Source organism: Pungitius pungitius, chromosome 4 (assembly GCF_949316345.1).
Source record: "Pungitius pungitius chromosome 4, fPunPun2.1, whole genome shotgun sequence".
NCBI classification, from domain to species: Eukaryota; Metazoa; Chordata; class Actinopteri; order Perciformes; family Gasterosteidae; genus Pungitius; species Pungitius pungitius.
Window position 1 is genome coordinate 22,297,730 of NC_084903.1, and position 15,565 is coordinate 22,313,294.

General features: G+C 46.8%; 1 protein-coding gene across 1 annotated transcript in view; it reads left to right on the forward strand.

Moving 5' to 3' along the window:
* Positions 1-15,565, forward strand: part of LOC119197536 (protein kinase C-binding protein NELL1-like) — a 133,617-nt gene that overhangs the window by 34,918 nt on the left and 83,134 nt on the right. Inside the window, exon 5 of the mRNA XM_037453942.2 lies at positions 11,614-11,710. Within this exon, the coding sequence (XP_037309839.2) occupies positions 11,614-11,710 (97 nt within the window). The remainder of the gene's footprint in view (positions 1-11,613; positions 11,711-15,565) is intronic.

The window sequence follows — 15,565 nt, forward strand, 5'->3', positions numbered from 1 at the left end:
ACACACACACACACACACGAGGCCTTTGTCCCACAGCTGGTGTCTTCACACTATCTTGTCCCAAACCTTTTTGCCATCCACCGTGTCACGTTGACTCCTGTCTTCCCACATCCTGCCTAGATGGCGTCTCACTGTATCATCTATCCTGTTAGCTTCTCCCTTTCCTCTGTTGAACTGAAACCCATCTACATGGCTATATTAATATAGCTACACCCCTACTTAACAGATTTTTCTAAAACTGAATTTAACAGGAATATATGTTGGACAATAATGTTCCATTTTGTTGGATTACGCAAGTGATGCGGAGGCAGAGTGGAAGCCATCGATGTTTACTACGATCGCTTGCATACATATATTTACATACACTTCCCGTGATGCAATGCGGCCTCCCACTACAGGGGTTCGCGAGGGACATAATACATAACAAATAAGAAACATTTTCCCTCAACAAAAATCGACTTGCTTGAGAGTTGCCTCTTTTGGGGACTAGAACGATCTGTGTGCCACACACTGTCTGCTATTGGAGACCTTATGCAGTCGACTTGTATTGTGACACTTGACTTATCTCCACTCACTTGAGACTCGGCTCTTGACCCGTCTCCCCCCCCCCCTCAAAAAAAAGGAGAAAAAAGACCTCTGCCCACCTAATGCAGAAAGATGAAATCAATACAAACTGGAGCACGTTCATGTACACCCGTGTCCCGTTATTCAGTGGTGACCCGTAGAGGGAACGTTGCACTGATGAGTCCAGATGTTAGCGCTGCCTGACCGCAGTCCCTCAGCTTCTGCTCTTCTCGTCCTGGCCTCCCACAACACGGCTCATCCAATGATCATCCAAAAATACTCCCATTAGTCGATAGAATTAAAATCAAATTATTCAAAAGTAACTCGCCGCACATTTAGAAATACATTCATTGCGATTAATCACAATTATAAGCGGCCCTTTTGTTTTCTGGGGTCTTTGTTTGTTTTCTTCCGACACACTGGAAGACACAAAGTTGCGTTAACTGCGTTTAATTGTTTTACTGCATTAATCACGGTCACATTAATCTTATAGATTAACGCGTTAATGTTGACAGCCCTAATAATTACGTTTGTTCCTTATTGATAAATGCGTTTTGCCTCATCAGCTCTGCTGCGATTATTCTTGTGTACAAAGTTTTTATTCTTTCTAATTAATTACATCACTGTTGATATGAACAAATGTATCTGGATCATACGTCTCGCACAGCCATCTTCCCTGTTTCTGGTCCTTAACATTATTAAATCAGGAGTCCATGGGATGGTGGAGAAACACCTTGAAAAAAGGTCGCCAGCTGAAGGAGATGTTTTATGTGGGGACACATAATTGGCCTTAAATTTAATTGATCCATCTTGCCGTGAGGTGACAGCGGTATTAATTAAGTCGGGTGAGGAAGGAACATTAAGCTTGAAAGCTCTTTAAAGTCAACCAACTACGTAATGTAATTACTATATTAGATATATTAGGAATTTTAATTATTAACTAAAGCCAAAAATATCACCCAGCCAGTGAGCCACACAGGACTCTGGTGAGTTCCTCATGGGGAGCGCTACTTGTCTCTGAGAACTTCCAGAATGACAAACTCCATTCTTGGTACATTTACTTCTCCACCTTGAATCCATAAATCCACCTTTTAGGATTAGTTTTTTTTTTTTGCTTGAGTTGTGTGGACCTGAAAAGATGAATTTTCTTCTTTGCTTCCACGGCATTTTGATTAAGCAAACATTAAGCAATATGTATGGAATACAAAATGTCATTGCATTCCGATGTGTGGAGCGGCAGAAACGTGACTTTCTCAGCCCTGTACCCCCACCTACTATTTTCCAATGCGTTTCATTGGAACCACCTGATAAAGTCCTTTGTCTTCAACGTGCACACACACGCACACACACGCACACACACACACACACACACAACACACACACACACACACACGCGCGCGCACACATGGGATTTCACCCACAGTGCTGCCACGTTCCACCCCGGACAAGGTCGCACGCTGGCGTACCTGTAGTATGTCATTTCAATCTCCAAATGTTCCTAATTGAATTAGTGGCAGAGGCCCAGAACACCTCGTCCACCACCCCGAGTCAGCTCTTTGTCTCGGACCTGAATAGCTAATCGCACTAATGACATTGGCTCCGCCTGTCACCTGCCCCCACGTGAAGGTCATTCCACGCGCAGGCCCGGCTGGCGTTTCCCCTCGAGGGGCTACTCGCCCTCGGCGCCTCCTCAGCCCCCCCCAGGTGTGATCTTGAGACGCACTCATGAAAGTCAACCTTCACGCAGGGTTAGGTTGAAAGTAACCGGTTCCCTATCGTTGCCTCGAAATGGGGCCGGAGACAAAAGCAACCCCCCCCCCGCGCAGCCGCCCTTATTCCCCCCCTTTCAGTTCTCTGCCTGCCAGGCTTCTCTCTCCCCCCCCCCAGAGGACTACCAGGAATATGTTTTTCACCGAGACCTCAAATCTGCAGCCCCGAGAGCACCCACAGTACAGAAATAGCTCCCGTCAGTGCCTCGGCATGGCAGTGGGTCTGGAATAGATGTATTTTGTCCTGGGGGGGGGGGTTAATGCTGGAGGAAAGGTTACAGGGTCATTACAATAAAATCCTCTTCCTGGGCTTTTTAAATGTGCTCAGCAAGCTGTGAAATGTGCTAATTAGAAGCTGCATGAAGGGCCACTGTCCTGACAGTCCATAAAACATACATGCAATGAAAAGGGCTCATCCTCTGGGGACATTGTAAATCTGTGAGACGTTTCTCGCTTTTTTTTCTAGTCCGGGTCGTCATGGAGACGGCGGCATCCAGTCGCTCGGCTCATCCACAGGTCATGCTTTTAGACGGATTAGTCCACAGCCACGTTACCTGTGACAGAAATATCCAGCAGGGATGATGCATTCATACAAAAAACGTATTACATGCAGTTACTGAACCACAGAAGGCATATGGGGGGGGGTTATTGTCTCTAACAAGCTAAGTGTTTGCTCAGGTCTACAGCTAAATGCTAAATGTTGCTATTAATCCGCCCCCCCCCCCCCCATCGCTGACCCGCTGTTTGGTTACAACTATTGCAAGTGAGCTCAATTCAAATTCAGTACACGAGAGGGTCTTGGTAATTCGACGCTGCCTGTTGCACGATGACTGATGGAGGCCAGCGGACACTTGATTCATTTCACCCGTAATCGAGGAGCAGATGCTCGGACAGCATGAGGACGCAGTGATAAAGGTGTGTTTCCGTGGCCCGCATTAAACAGATGCCCGATGTCTGATCTACATTATTCATCCGCTTTGGCCCATAAATCCATACAGGGATATCAAATGTACTTTCTCTGCATCAACGAGAGGCTTTTGCGGCTGAAAGATGGAGCACTTATGGGTTTCTTTAGGAATTAACTGCCACAAGTCATCCTTTTTTTGTTATTCTTATTTTCTTTTGAGCCTCAACATTTTTACAAATCACATTTCATTCGGTCTGTGTTACAGTTGTTGCATTAAAAACCTCTTTTAAACATTTCATCTCTTGCCTCTTTCGCCGTTTCTCTTTCTCTGTCTCACGGTGGTTGCGTTGACTAATGTCCCGATTAAGTTCCAAACTGCTGACTATTAGTGTTGATTGTAAAATGTTGTGAAATGGACACAAACGGGGAGTCAAGTTTTCCTGAACGCCTTCTGTGTGAAGATGTTATTCCGGATCTTTTACCTTTCTTGGTTCGCTGGGAGCAGCTCACATTGCGGGTGGATTACTGAACAATGAGGGAAAACGTGCACACACAAACAATAACTCAGAAAAGACAACATAACAACACCTGCAAAGAGACACAAAATGATCGCAAACGAGTGCAGAAAAGGTCAAAGAAGCCCTCGAGCACTGCTGAAATGTTACCATGTTTATTCAATTATTCAATTTCATTCTCCCTGTTTCTGACTTGGATTGTGTTTCCCTTTTCATTCATGCTGCACTTTATGAATTATTCTCTCCCCTTGTGCTCATTTTTTTTTTTTTTTTTACAGTTGTACAACGCTGTTAATGCCAGGTAGTGGACTGATGACTCAATGAGACATGCACTCATCTGAAATACATTAGCCCCCCCCCCCCCCCCCCCCCACTTTAAAGCCCCTGCATTATGAAGATCAACATTATGTATTCTAAATGATGTCTCGTGCGTGCTGACGTCTCACAGTGGAAACGCTGCCGGTTTAATAACACACTTGGCTAATGAAGGAGGGGAGCCATCGGGGGCCCCGCCGCCGCCTCAAAGATCTCCTAATGATGAGGCTCCCACTGCTTCTGTGTCCAGCAGCCATGAAATGACATCCTGCTTGGCTCATTAGTGAGGCCAGCGAGGTGGAGGGAACGTTCCTTTTCACTTCTCTCACCTGCCGCAGCAGCTCCCACGGCCCGGTCGACAACTATCATAAAGACGAGAACAGGGCGGTTGCACTTGAGTGGAACGCTGAAGCAGCTAAACCCACTGCACTTTTGTGTCCTTTTTTCCTACTCGATGGACGACGCTTCATAGCGGGGCGGGGCTTTTCGCGGCAGAAAAAGCGCCCGCGTCCCCTTTCATGTGTTTCATTTCAGACGATGGCGGTATGCGTGGGGGCGGGTTTGAGTCACGGCGGGAAGGAATAGAAACGCTGGGACCAACGGAGCAGTTCAGGTGCGGGCGTTTTGTTAATTTCCTGTGAAGTGTTCAGCGTTGTTCAGGCGAGCGGCGAGCGGCCATCATTTCATCAGAGAGGAGCGCGCCGCACGCGCCGTGATAAATAGGGTCGAGATCAGGTTAATAATGCCGCATTATGCTCCATGTCACCCCCCCCCCCCCCCCGACACCTTCAACTCTGTCCTTGGCGAGCGTTTGGCCCGAGCGGCGGTCGGTGTTCTCTGACCAGAGGGGGTCTTTTGTCACATGTGCACAATGAAAATGTCTCTTATCTCTGGCGGAAATAACCGCGTCGGTGGCTGCGGTTCCCGGTTTCAGCAGCTCATTCAGGTCCCTCCGTGTAATTAGTCTTCCTGCCTCAGCCGGGCCTAATGAAGGGACATTTTAAATGTCAATGGAAGTGGTGGAGCCTTTCTTACCCCAATTTATTCTCTGTAAGTGCTCCAGATGTGAGTTAATCAGCGCACACACACACACACACACACACACACACACACACACACACACACAAGGACCTGACCGTCCGACTCGGCTGCCGCCACAGCGCTGATGGGACTGTTGATTCCCATTATTTTCCGTCAGGTTGCCCTTTCACCCGACATCGATTTTAAAGGGAGAAGTGGTAATTACTATTTGAATGAATCTGGCGCCTGTTAGCTTGGAAATGTTTCCACGGACAGTATGTTCTGATTTTAGTTTGATTCCTTTTGGCGCTGTTGATAGAACGAACGAGATGGGGAGACAGATTGTGGGATGGAACTCTGCGACTAGATGGCGTGTCTGGACTGGCTGATTATGAACTACCAATTCACCTAAATGGACCCTCGATTTGCTGGAAATTGGCCAATTCCATGTGCAGCCCATTGATTTTTTTTCCCCTATCAATCGGCACTACAGATACCCTGTGGTTGTGAGCCTTGTACAAAAGTACAATACACCTGGCTGCAGGATGACCTGCCACAAAGAGCCCCAGCGGTGTCAAAGTGGGGGGGGGGGGGGGGGGGGGGGGGGGGGGCGGGGCAATGACGTTAAGTTCCTGCTCTGCCTTAGCGAGTCGGTAAGAGAAGCTGCTGCCTGAGCCTCCGTCGTCCTGCCGCTCAAGTGTTTGACTTTGGTTTCAGGCTGCTCACTGCAGCCTCGTGTCAGGACACACACACACACACATTCACAAGCTTCTACTACACAACTTCCTTTTATCTGCAGCTACTCTAGTTGTGTCTTATCAGTAAAGGACCTGAAGTTATTACAGGTGTCTGAGTTGGAGAGGAAGCAGGATACAGTTCTTTGGGGAATTGGGTGACGAAAGCCACATCCTCATCTACATGATGTTGGTAGAACCGGTCCTATCCCCTTCACCAAGCTGGGGGTAAAGGAATTTGGGTCATTTTATCCATTAAACATGATAAATCTGCCATCTTATTAGGATGTGCTCTAGTTTCAGGCAATAGTTTCCTCGCCTTTTTCCGTGGAGGTGCTCTAGTTATTCTCCATTAGTTTGACTTTTGGGGGCTTGTTTTGCATCCCGAGGTGCCAAGTGGTTTTGAAACACACATATTTTGGTTTCAATATTGCCCACATTCCATCCAGAAGGGGTTGCATTTCGACTGAGAGGAGACTAAAACCAGATTAAACAACAACTGAGAACCGACTTAAATGGGCGTCCCTCCGTCTCGCAGCACGGAGACGGAGGGACCACTGTGGTTGGCAGAGCTGGAACGGTTCCATTCCTCTGTAGCATGAGACAGACTGACAGATGCCCTTTTGGAAGTAGATGCCGCAGAGGCGCAGTGACAGCTGTCTGAATATACAGCAGTGCTGCCACTGAAGTCAGGCTAAGAAAGAACTCCGGCACAGCACTATCCCCTCAACCAAATATATCCTCCTCATGTTATATAAGGTGACTTCATTTTCATTTGGATATTTTGTTTGGTTATTCACATAGCCTCTGCATCTGTGTAGATCCGATGTAATCTCGTGGTAAAGCTTCATTGATATTTTTGCCGTTTGCATCAGCCTATTTTTGCAAGAACGGGCCCTAATTATATCCTGGAGCTTGAAATGCATGAACTTTTGCTCGGCGTTACATTAGAACGTCAAGAGCGAGCATCCAGCTGTAAATTGGTCTTTGGATCAACCTCCCCAAACGTTTTGAATCTGACAGAAACCTGGCTGTTAAATATAGGCTCCATTGTTATTTTTTGATTCAAACATCTCTGTAACGACAGCGAGGACTTAATGAGCTGAGGGTGAAGATTTTCACAGTTTTAAACCACTTATCGTCTGTATTAAACCTACATTTTTCATGCAGATTAAATGCCCCATTCGAATAAATATTTAACCTCAAAGCACCTTTAAAGGTCCGGGGTGAGGAAAATAAAAAAGACCGAGTGCACTGTGTTTGTCACATGACGAATGCAACTAAAAAGAAATGCAAAAGACTTCCTCATTTTGCGCTGTTTCTCAGAGCTCATGATATTTCAACCAGTCCTCATTGTCACGTGCAGACCTTTTGCTTCGGTTTTTAAAGAAAAACAATGAAAGGCCTCTGGTCGAAGTAAACCGGCTATTGGAGTTGTGAATTTGAACAAAAGCCCTTTATGTTGGTGTGCATGCACAAGAAAAGCTTATTTAGGAATCACATGCTAACATTTGTAATGACATAAGGACAGAGAAATAGTCATACAAAAGGCATATTTCACCTGAAAATCTTGACAACGATCAAAACCCAGAATTGCACTTCCTGGGACTGGCTCTGAGGGTGTGATGTGATCTGATGACTCTATACTGCAGAGAGGTGTCGCCGAGGCAGGTGGTCATGCACCGGCATCCCCGCCAACTAAATGTGAAGGTGGATGGAAGCTGTGGATGGAGCTTTTTTTTTCGGGTCACGCAGCCTAGTTACAGGTTTCTCTTGACTTTATTTATCTACTTTAATTGTAGCTGTATGTGGGTAGGCACATATTTATTGCAGCATAGCAAAAGCAAACACAGTTTGCAATAATTAGGAAAAGTGCTGACCAGCGGCTTGCTCTGTGCAGAGGGCGAAGATTCACATTTAAATGAGCCGAAATGTATAATATCCAATCTCAGTAAACCGGCTGTAGCTGAGCATCGGACCAATTATTATGACCACATAATAATTAGTAAAGCAAAAATCTGTGTTCACAAAGGAAAGAATGTATCATGTTCGTTATAATGCATTCTGTTAACGCTTTATCCACTTTATTTCCGTCCACATTTGAACTAGTTGGCCAAGACCACCAGCCATTTTGTGATGGGACCCGCTGATCAGCACCATGGACAGCAGCCGAATCCCAACAACAGTTCAAAGTTAGACATTCAGAGCCCATGAAACGTTTTCTCATTTTGTTGTAGAAAATATTACGGTAACCGTCAGACCATTAACATGCGTGTATAGACGCGACCAAAATGCATTGTGGGTACTTTGTCATCGGGTGACATTCTGAAACCGGTTTTCTTCCGATCGTTTTATTTTCAGTTCACATAGATGTGCCACCCTTTAAAAAGACTGCCAGCCAGACACAAAGATAAAAAATAAACAAAAGCAAGACGTATTCAGCACAAACATACATCATCATCCTTCACCTTGACCCTTCAGAAAACAAACTCAAATACCGCAGCTTTACCCGTGCTGATGGGCATCAAACGTTCACACTCTCTGTACCGTACAAACAAACATGGCCTACGTGTGTTGACGTCACAAGGAGCCCCGAACAAGCTGCTGTTTTGTACGCGTTGTTGTGCAGGCAGGCTAACAAACGCCACACCATGAGCAGCAGCGGATAGCCGCTTCTGACCTTTCACAATAAAAGCTCTTCGTTCAGTGCTATATCGCATAGCCAATATGTTTTCAATCGGAGTTAAATGTATTCCAGTGGGTTTAATTTAAATTAAGCGCCACGGAACCCAATCCCAGTAACACCAACCTCAACATTTGACACCATGAAGGGCTTTCTTTTTTTTTTTTTTTTTAAACCACCAATAATCTCCATCCCGCCTTCCATGACGTCACAAAAGCTCAGCCTCTGCTTTTGGGACAGGGTAATAAATGATCCAAAAGGGGACATTGTTTTCAGAATTCTGTCTTCCTCTCTCTGGTATTGGACGGACGGAGACGTGACAGGACACGTCTCAAGCTCAACGAGTGGAAAATTGTGGCCGACAGATATTGGCAGAGCAAATAATGGAGGCAGTGATTGAGATTATTTTCTTGAAGGGTCGCCGTGAAGGCTGCCAAAGAGCTAGAAGTTGCGTCTCTCTTTCCAAGACCGAAGCTGTCGGTTTTCGAAACGTTCTGACTCGTAATCCTTAAGTTAGATGGACGTGGCTTTTGATGGCATTAGTGGCTTTCTTCACCGTTTTCTTTAAGTCGTTTTAATATATTTTCTCTTCTCGCTGGCTTAAAGACAAACTTGGGAAAATGGACAGCCAGTAGAGCTTAAAACCCTGACAGCCCACCATTCAATGTAGTCTGTTCAATCCAGTCAGTAAATGAGGTACTGTGGCAGCTTATTGAAGTGGACTGTCAACACAAATATGTGTTGTGTAGTAAGATGTGTAAGAACGTCTCAACTATGAGGTGCTTTCACCGCTCCATCCCTCCGTAATGAAGCAGTTTCCACATCTCGAGGCTCTCTTTTTCTTTTTCGCCGCCGCCTCGATTCACACAAATGATGCACCTGCCTTTCGTCTTTCTTCTGTACCGAGATGCGGGTCTCTCTCTTCTCGCTCAGAGGAGCAGTGTAAAAGTGGAGCGGCGCTGTCCCATTTTACTGGTTAGGGATGAAGTAATGAGCCTGGTTAATGTGCCTCCACCGTACCCTCTCGTATTCCCCCCCTGCAAGACTCTCCATGTCCAACAAGCTTTTACTGATGTTCCTCCTGCTGTGCGGGAGATGGCTGCCGAGGGATTTGGCAAAGCCGAGTGCCGCTGTTAATCCCACTTTAAAGTTATAATCCTCAAGATTTCGGGTTGACTTGGTAAGGCCTTTGGTTACAGGTAGACCGCAGATGTAGTTTAATATGACAGCTGCTGGAAATCTGGGGGCGACTCTGCCTGTTTAAATATGTTGTGTTAATTAGGCATTGTGCCATAACTCATTGCATCAGATCATCGTACAATGATGGACTCTTGCCGAGGATCTTTGATGCCATTTGTTGGGGTGCAAAGGCCTTTTCGGTTTCGCGGCGGCACTAATCCGGGCGAAGCTTCCAAAATAAGATCCAAATGAATGCTTTTAATGTGAACGCGCAGCAGTGGGACATGTTTAGTTTGCACAAGTGGTAAGATAATACAACTCCCAACACGGCGGCGTGGGAGAGTGAAAAGTTAACAGTCCGGCTGATTAAATGACGGCTGAATGCAGGCGGGCGCATCCCTGAGAATGCAATGTGTGCTGTGCTCTTGTGTTGTAAACTGTAGCTGCTGCTCCAACCGAATCCTGCACCTCGGCAATGGAGGAGCTCTGTTAATCGTTGCGTACGACGTGTTGACTGGTGAATGTCCTCAGTAATTAGTCGGTGTCACTCCCCCCCCCCCCCCCCCCCCCCGCCCCGATGTTCCCCGTGTGAAACTCCCACACAGGTCCTCCTCACCGCTGCTGACAAGTGGGGGGAAGGTGAGGGAAGCAAAGACAGCGAGGTAAGGGGGGGGGGTTAGACAAAATAGAGTATAATCACATGACCTCTGCATAGTCTACCGCAGTGACAGCTAGCACCGCAGGTGGGGAGTCAGACAGCCACAGCGGGAGCAGCGTGCTGCACTGCAGCACGGAACGAACACATGGCGACATTTTAAGAAGGAAGAAAACGCTGCCATTTAGATCACGTAGATTGTAGCAATAAAAGAACGTTGTTTTGAACGCCCGTGCGTCTTAATGACAGATCTGTGGTTAGTTATGAGTGGCTGAGGCCTTGTTCATTTCTTCTCTAATAAACTTATAAATAGACTCCCTGAGACGATGAATGCTGCTGCGGTTTTGTACTCGATTCATTCTGCGACTGCAGGAAAGTTTCTTTTTTTAATATTATTAAAGGTAGAAGCTCAGTGCATATTGATTGTATCTCAGGTCTCCAATTGCCATTTGTGAAACTGTTAAATAAAACTGCATGCCAGGAGCCCTTTCTATGCCATTCCCCTTTAGAGCTTTCATATTAGTTATTCTTGACATGTACACAAAGTCGGATTATTTCCAAACCCTGCAGGTTGACCAGAAACTCCTCAAGGTGTCCCAGGTGTGGCTTCGCTGTGGCCTTTGACCTGTGGCCTTGGCCGGAGAAGAGCTCCTTTCACTAGCTGAAATGTAGCTCATGCAGCACAAGGGCTGTCAAGGTCTCCCAATGGAGTCCATTTTCTTGCCAAGTGTCCAACGTAAAGCAGTCGTTATAGTCATAATTCAATAAATGTCTCTCCTCCAGTTTGAGCTGCACAACGTTTTATGGCGATTGGGGGGGATTTCCCCCTGCTGCTTGACCATGAAGCCACCTGAGAAATCAGCCTGCTCCTCCAGTAGCTCTAATGCCGCGAGACGCAGGAGGACGACTCGTCTCCGACCTTCTGCCGCCGACGCGAGGGGTGGGAGGAGAAACCCCCCCCGCCATCCTCACAGAGCTCACAGCACCAGTCGGGCCCACCACATTGGGGAAAATAATCGAATTCTCCCGAATAACGCAGAGGCCAAAAGCCTGTTTTGTGTCCTTCTGGAGTCGGGGGGGCGCGCTAATCCAGCTCGCTTCCCGGCTCCAGAGAGGGCCGCGGGGCGAGTCCGCCTGTCACGCTCGAGGGGAGCAGGCCGAGGGAGGGAGGGGGAGGGCGGGCTGGATCAGTGGTACCGCCGGACCGAGACGCACTGAGCGAGAGAAGCGCCGTCCTAACCCGAGCGCTCCCTTCTGATTTGTCGTTGGCAGGATTTACGAGCGGGTTATAGACCCCCCCCAGATGGAGCTCACGGCGGGCAGCGGCGTGTGGCTGGGCCAGCACGGCCACAAGCACGGGCTGTTCAAGGTAAGACTGACACACACACACAGTAGTGGGGGCAGGGGGGGCCCAGCAAACGGGGGTGGCGCCGATTAAAAGATAAAACAGATGATAAACATTATGAAGTGTGAAGAAGAAACATTTTTTATGTCAATGTATCGTTTTTTTGTTTCTACCCTTTGGATTTAATCCAAGTTGAAAACACACTCTATATGTATATATATATATGTATGGATGATTTTTTTTTTTTTATTCATCTAATTACCGGCAATTTTGATGTTATGGAGGTTATTTGGATGGTTGGAAGTTGGGGGGGGTCACACCGAGCTTTGCAACCACCTTGAGAGTAAATGACACCTTTTATCTCGTAAACAGAAGCAAAAATAACAAGTCGTGGCTTGATGAGTTGTGTGCCGCGACTATTTTCGGTCATATTGTGCAGCGACCTGAGGATCACACACACACAAAGAGAAAACCGATATGGACAGAGACAAAACCTTGTTAAACCTCCTCCTCTATTCCCATGAGTCCTTCCCACCTGCTTCCCGTCTACCTGCTGAAGACGAGGCGATAAGTGGAGACTCCTTCGCCGTGACAAAAGCCCGAGAAGAGTGCGCGGCGCGTTGGATAATGAGATGAAAGAATAAAGAGGCGAAAGAAGTACCACTGCAGATGGAGATAGGAGCTGTAATCCATCCCATTCAGGCCTCGGGAGTGCGGGTAATGCTACAATGCGCTAACTAGGCCTTTAAATAAAACACATTGAGCCTTCGCAGTGGCTTGAGACGCCCCTCGCCCTCGTCCCGGGAGCCTCTCTCCGCCTTGAGGAGCCGCCGTAATGAATTATCACCATTCTAGGATCCATTGTGCCGAGGACGCGGACTCCTCGGGGGGGTTAGGGGGGGGTTGCCTGAGCTTTTGTTTCCTGCGCCGTGGGATGGTAATGAATCTACTGCGGACAATGAAGGAAGAGCTCCGATGCGTTACGTAAGGCGGCGTGATGAACGGCGAGCCCGACGTGCACGTGAGCCACTTCGCGGCTCGGATCTCTTGCTCAATCTGCCTCTCTGCGGACGACCCTTTTTGTTTCCCCCCGACCGTCTGAATCCGTTGTAATTTAGTTTCCACTTCAGAGTGGTTCCATCCTCCACATCTCCTCCAAACCTTCATCAGCAGCGATACTCTGCAGTGGGGATAATAACCTCATTTCTAAAAGCAGAAGTAGGGAGAACGCCGTCTGAACGGGGGAAAAAAAGGAGACATCTGCATATTAAAGCATTCATTTCAAATGATGTGTTGATGTGTGAGAGGCTTTTTTATAGTGGTACTCAGCTATGATTTAATACATCAACCAGACGGAGAAGGGCTGTTAGCTCTTAGTCGTATTAAATATATGTTTGTTGTTTGAATCTGGATTTATCAATTAAATACGACTAAATGATTCTTTGGTTCCTTCAGAACAACGTCGGCCATCATTAGCTGGTTGATTGTAGTCTGAATTGATCTCATTGCTTTAAGTCTCTATCCTTGTTCACTTAGGGAGTATTGTGTAGTAGTGCATTTTCTACCCAACAGGCACAGCAATATGTCCACTGGAGTAAGAGTGTGTAGCTTGTGGGTGCGTTTGTGTATTTGGACACTGTGGTGAGTGGGTGAGAACTGACTTGGACTTTTGTAGAAGTCCGACGTCTGCTCGGCTTCAGCGCCGAAGAAAACATACAAAATATGCTAAATAAAGCCCACTAAAATATTGATGCAAAGGAAAACGTCAAAGTCCTGCATCCCCTGCACAGAACTGGCAGCTGTTGAGACAAAAATAATGGGAGAAAAGTTTCCATACGCCGCTTGGCAATTGATTTTTTCTTTTCTTTAGCCTGTTTTAATTTGAACTCATAAAGAATGTACCGAAGGTTCCAACTTCATCCAACTTGGAAAAAAGCTCAACGGCTCATAATGTGCATTATTGATCAGGAAATGTATTTGTTTTCTTTTACTTTGTGCCGACTAACCAATAACAGCTTTAAAAATCAGTGGTCCATTGAAGCCAATACAGTCTGCGTGTTGACTTTTTTTTGTCACCATATTGTGACAATTCCTCCCCAACCAAGTTCCAAGTACGTCGCACGCTGCACGGAATGGCTGTGGATTGCGTGGTAATGGCTCGTCTCCCTCAAATGGCCCACGGAGATGTGAAAAAAGTCAATATTTGATCCCGGTCATCGGAGTGAGAGCGTTGCTGCCGCTGGCTTCTGCTCCCGGGGGAGGAAGCGCAGGTGGAGGTTCAGTCCTCAGATCCGGCTGCACCAGGGAAAGGTCACGTTGTGCATGATCAAATTCCAGAAAATACATAAAGCTTTATGCGAGATAATGAACTTTTGTCAATGTTGCCTGAAGGCAAAGCAAAGCAAACCAAATAAACCGACCAAATAAGCCCGGCCCATTATTAGTGTAATCGACAAGCTGAGAGGGAACTATGACTGAGATTCACACTTGTGTGAGGAGCCTATTTGGATGGATTCATCCCCTCGTCCCACCTCAAGTCTTTATTTCAGAATGAAAACACATATGTCCACACATCCATTTGGAATTGAACTTGAACTATCTTGACACACACACACACACACATCAGGTGAACAGCGTGGGGGCCCCTCAACAGGCTGCTGCGTGTCTGAGTGAAGGAAACTCACACCTTGGACGGACAATAAAAAAAAAAGCAAGAGACAGTTGAGACCATTTCATAACCAGTTAAAAGTTAAACTTTAAACAATACATCAATGAGCGAAAGATCATTAGCATTCTTCTGAAGTCGTTCTAATGAAAGTACATATATAATGTCGTTTAGCTCTTGTCTCTTTGGGGTGCGCAGCAGGCAGTGAGGACACACTGGATTCATCCTAATCAATGCGGCGAGGCTGAACTAACCAGCAAATCCCCGAGCTGAGGTAAAACGGGCCTTCATCATCTCTGCGGAGCTGCACAAGCGTCATCCCTTCTAGGGACTACCTTCGGATTAATTGTGGCCCATTCATCTCATTGTTGCTATAAAATTATTGATTAGTCCAGATTTAAAGCTGAAAGTCAGCACTTTTTTTCTCCTTCATCTCAAACCCAATGTACAAAGAAACATAACAATAGAACATGCGTCACTGTGCCGACTGTGCTGTGCAGGGCTGGACATTTATTCCGGAAAAAAAGTGCCGTGTGTGTGTGTGTGTGTGTGTGTGTGAGAGAGTGAGAGACAGAGGTCTTCAGATCGAAATAACCTACTGATCACTGCCGGGGTTGTGTGTGGAGCCCTGTGACAGGCATCTGTGTTCTACACCCTCATTTTCATTCTGAGTGACACTGGCAATCTCTTCTTCACCATCCAACCACTCTGTGTGTGTGTGTGTGTGTGTGTGTGTGTGTGCCTGTTTGTTCTCAATCTGTGCTCCAAGCCTGTTCTGTTCAAGCCCACCCCCACCACCCCCCCCCCATGCCTCTGTTTGAAATGGAGGCAGGTGTTGCTTGCATCCAGACCAGCCAGATGCACTGTAAATGGATTTTGTGCAGACGGAGGAGTTGGGGAGCTGTGCTTTTGGTGGTGAATTCTAATGTCCTCCCAGCAGGAGCCACTTTGAAGGACTGGTGAAATGATCTCGCCCCCCCCCCCCCCCCCCTCACCCTTTCTCCATGTTTTTTCTGAGATTGTTGTCTGTGGTCACGATGAAGGCCTCTATTTAGCAGCGCAGCACCGTGGAGGCTGTCACTCAGAGTGATTGATGAAGGAGGCGACTCGGCACGCTAAAGGCCAGTCTGTGTGCGCTATGCACATTTTCTCCAGTGCCAATTGCTTTTCATTTCCAACCTTTGCAGATTTTAAAGGATTTAATTGTTACTTGC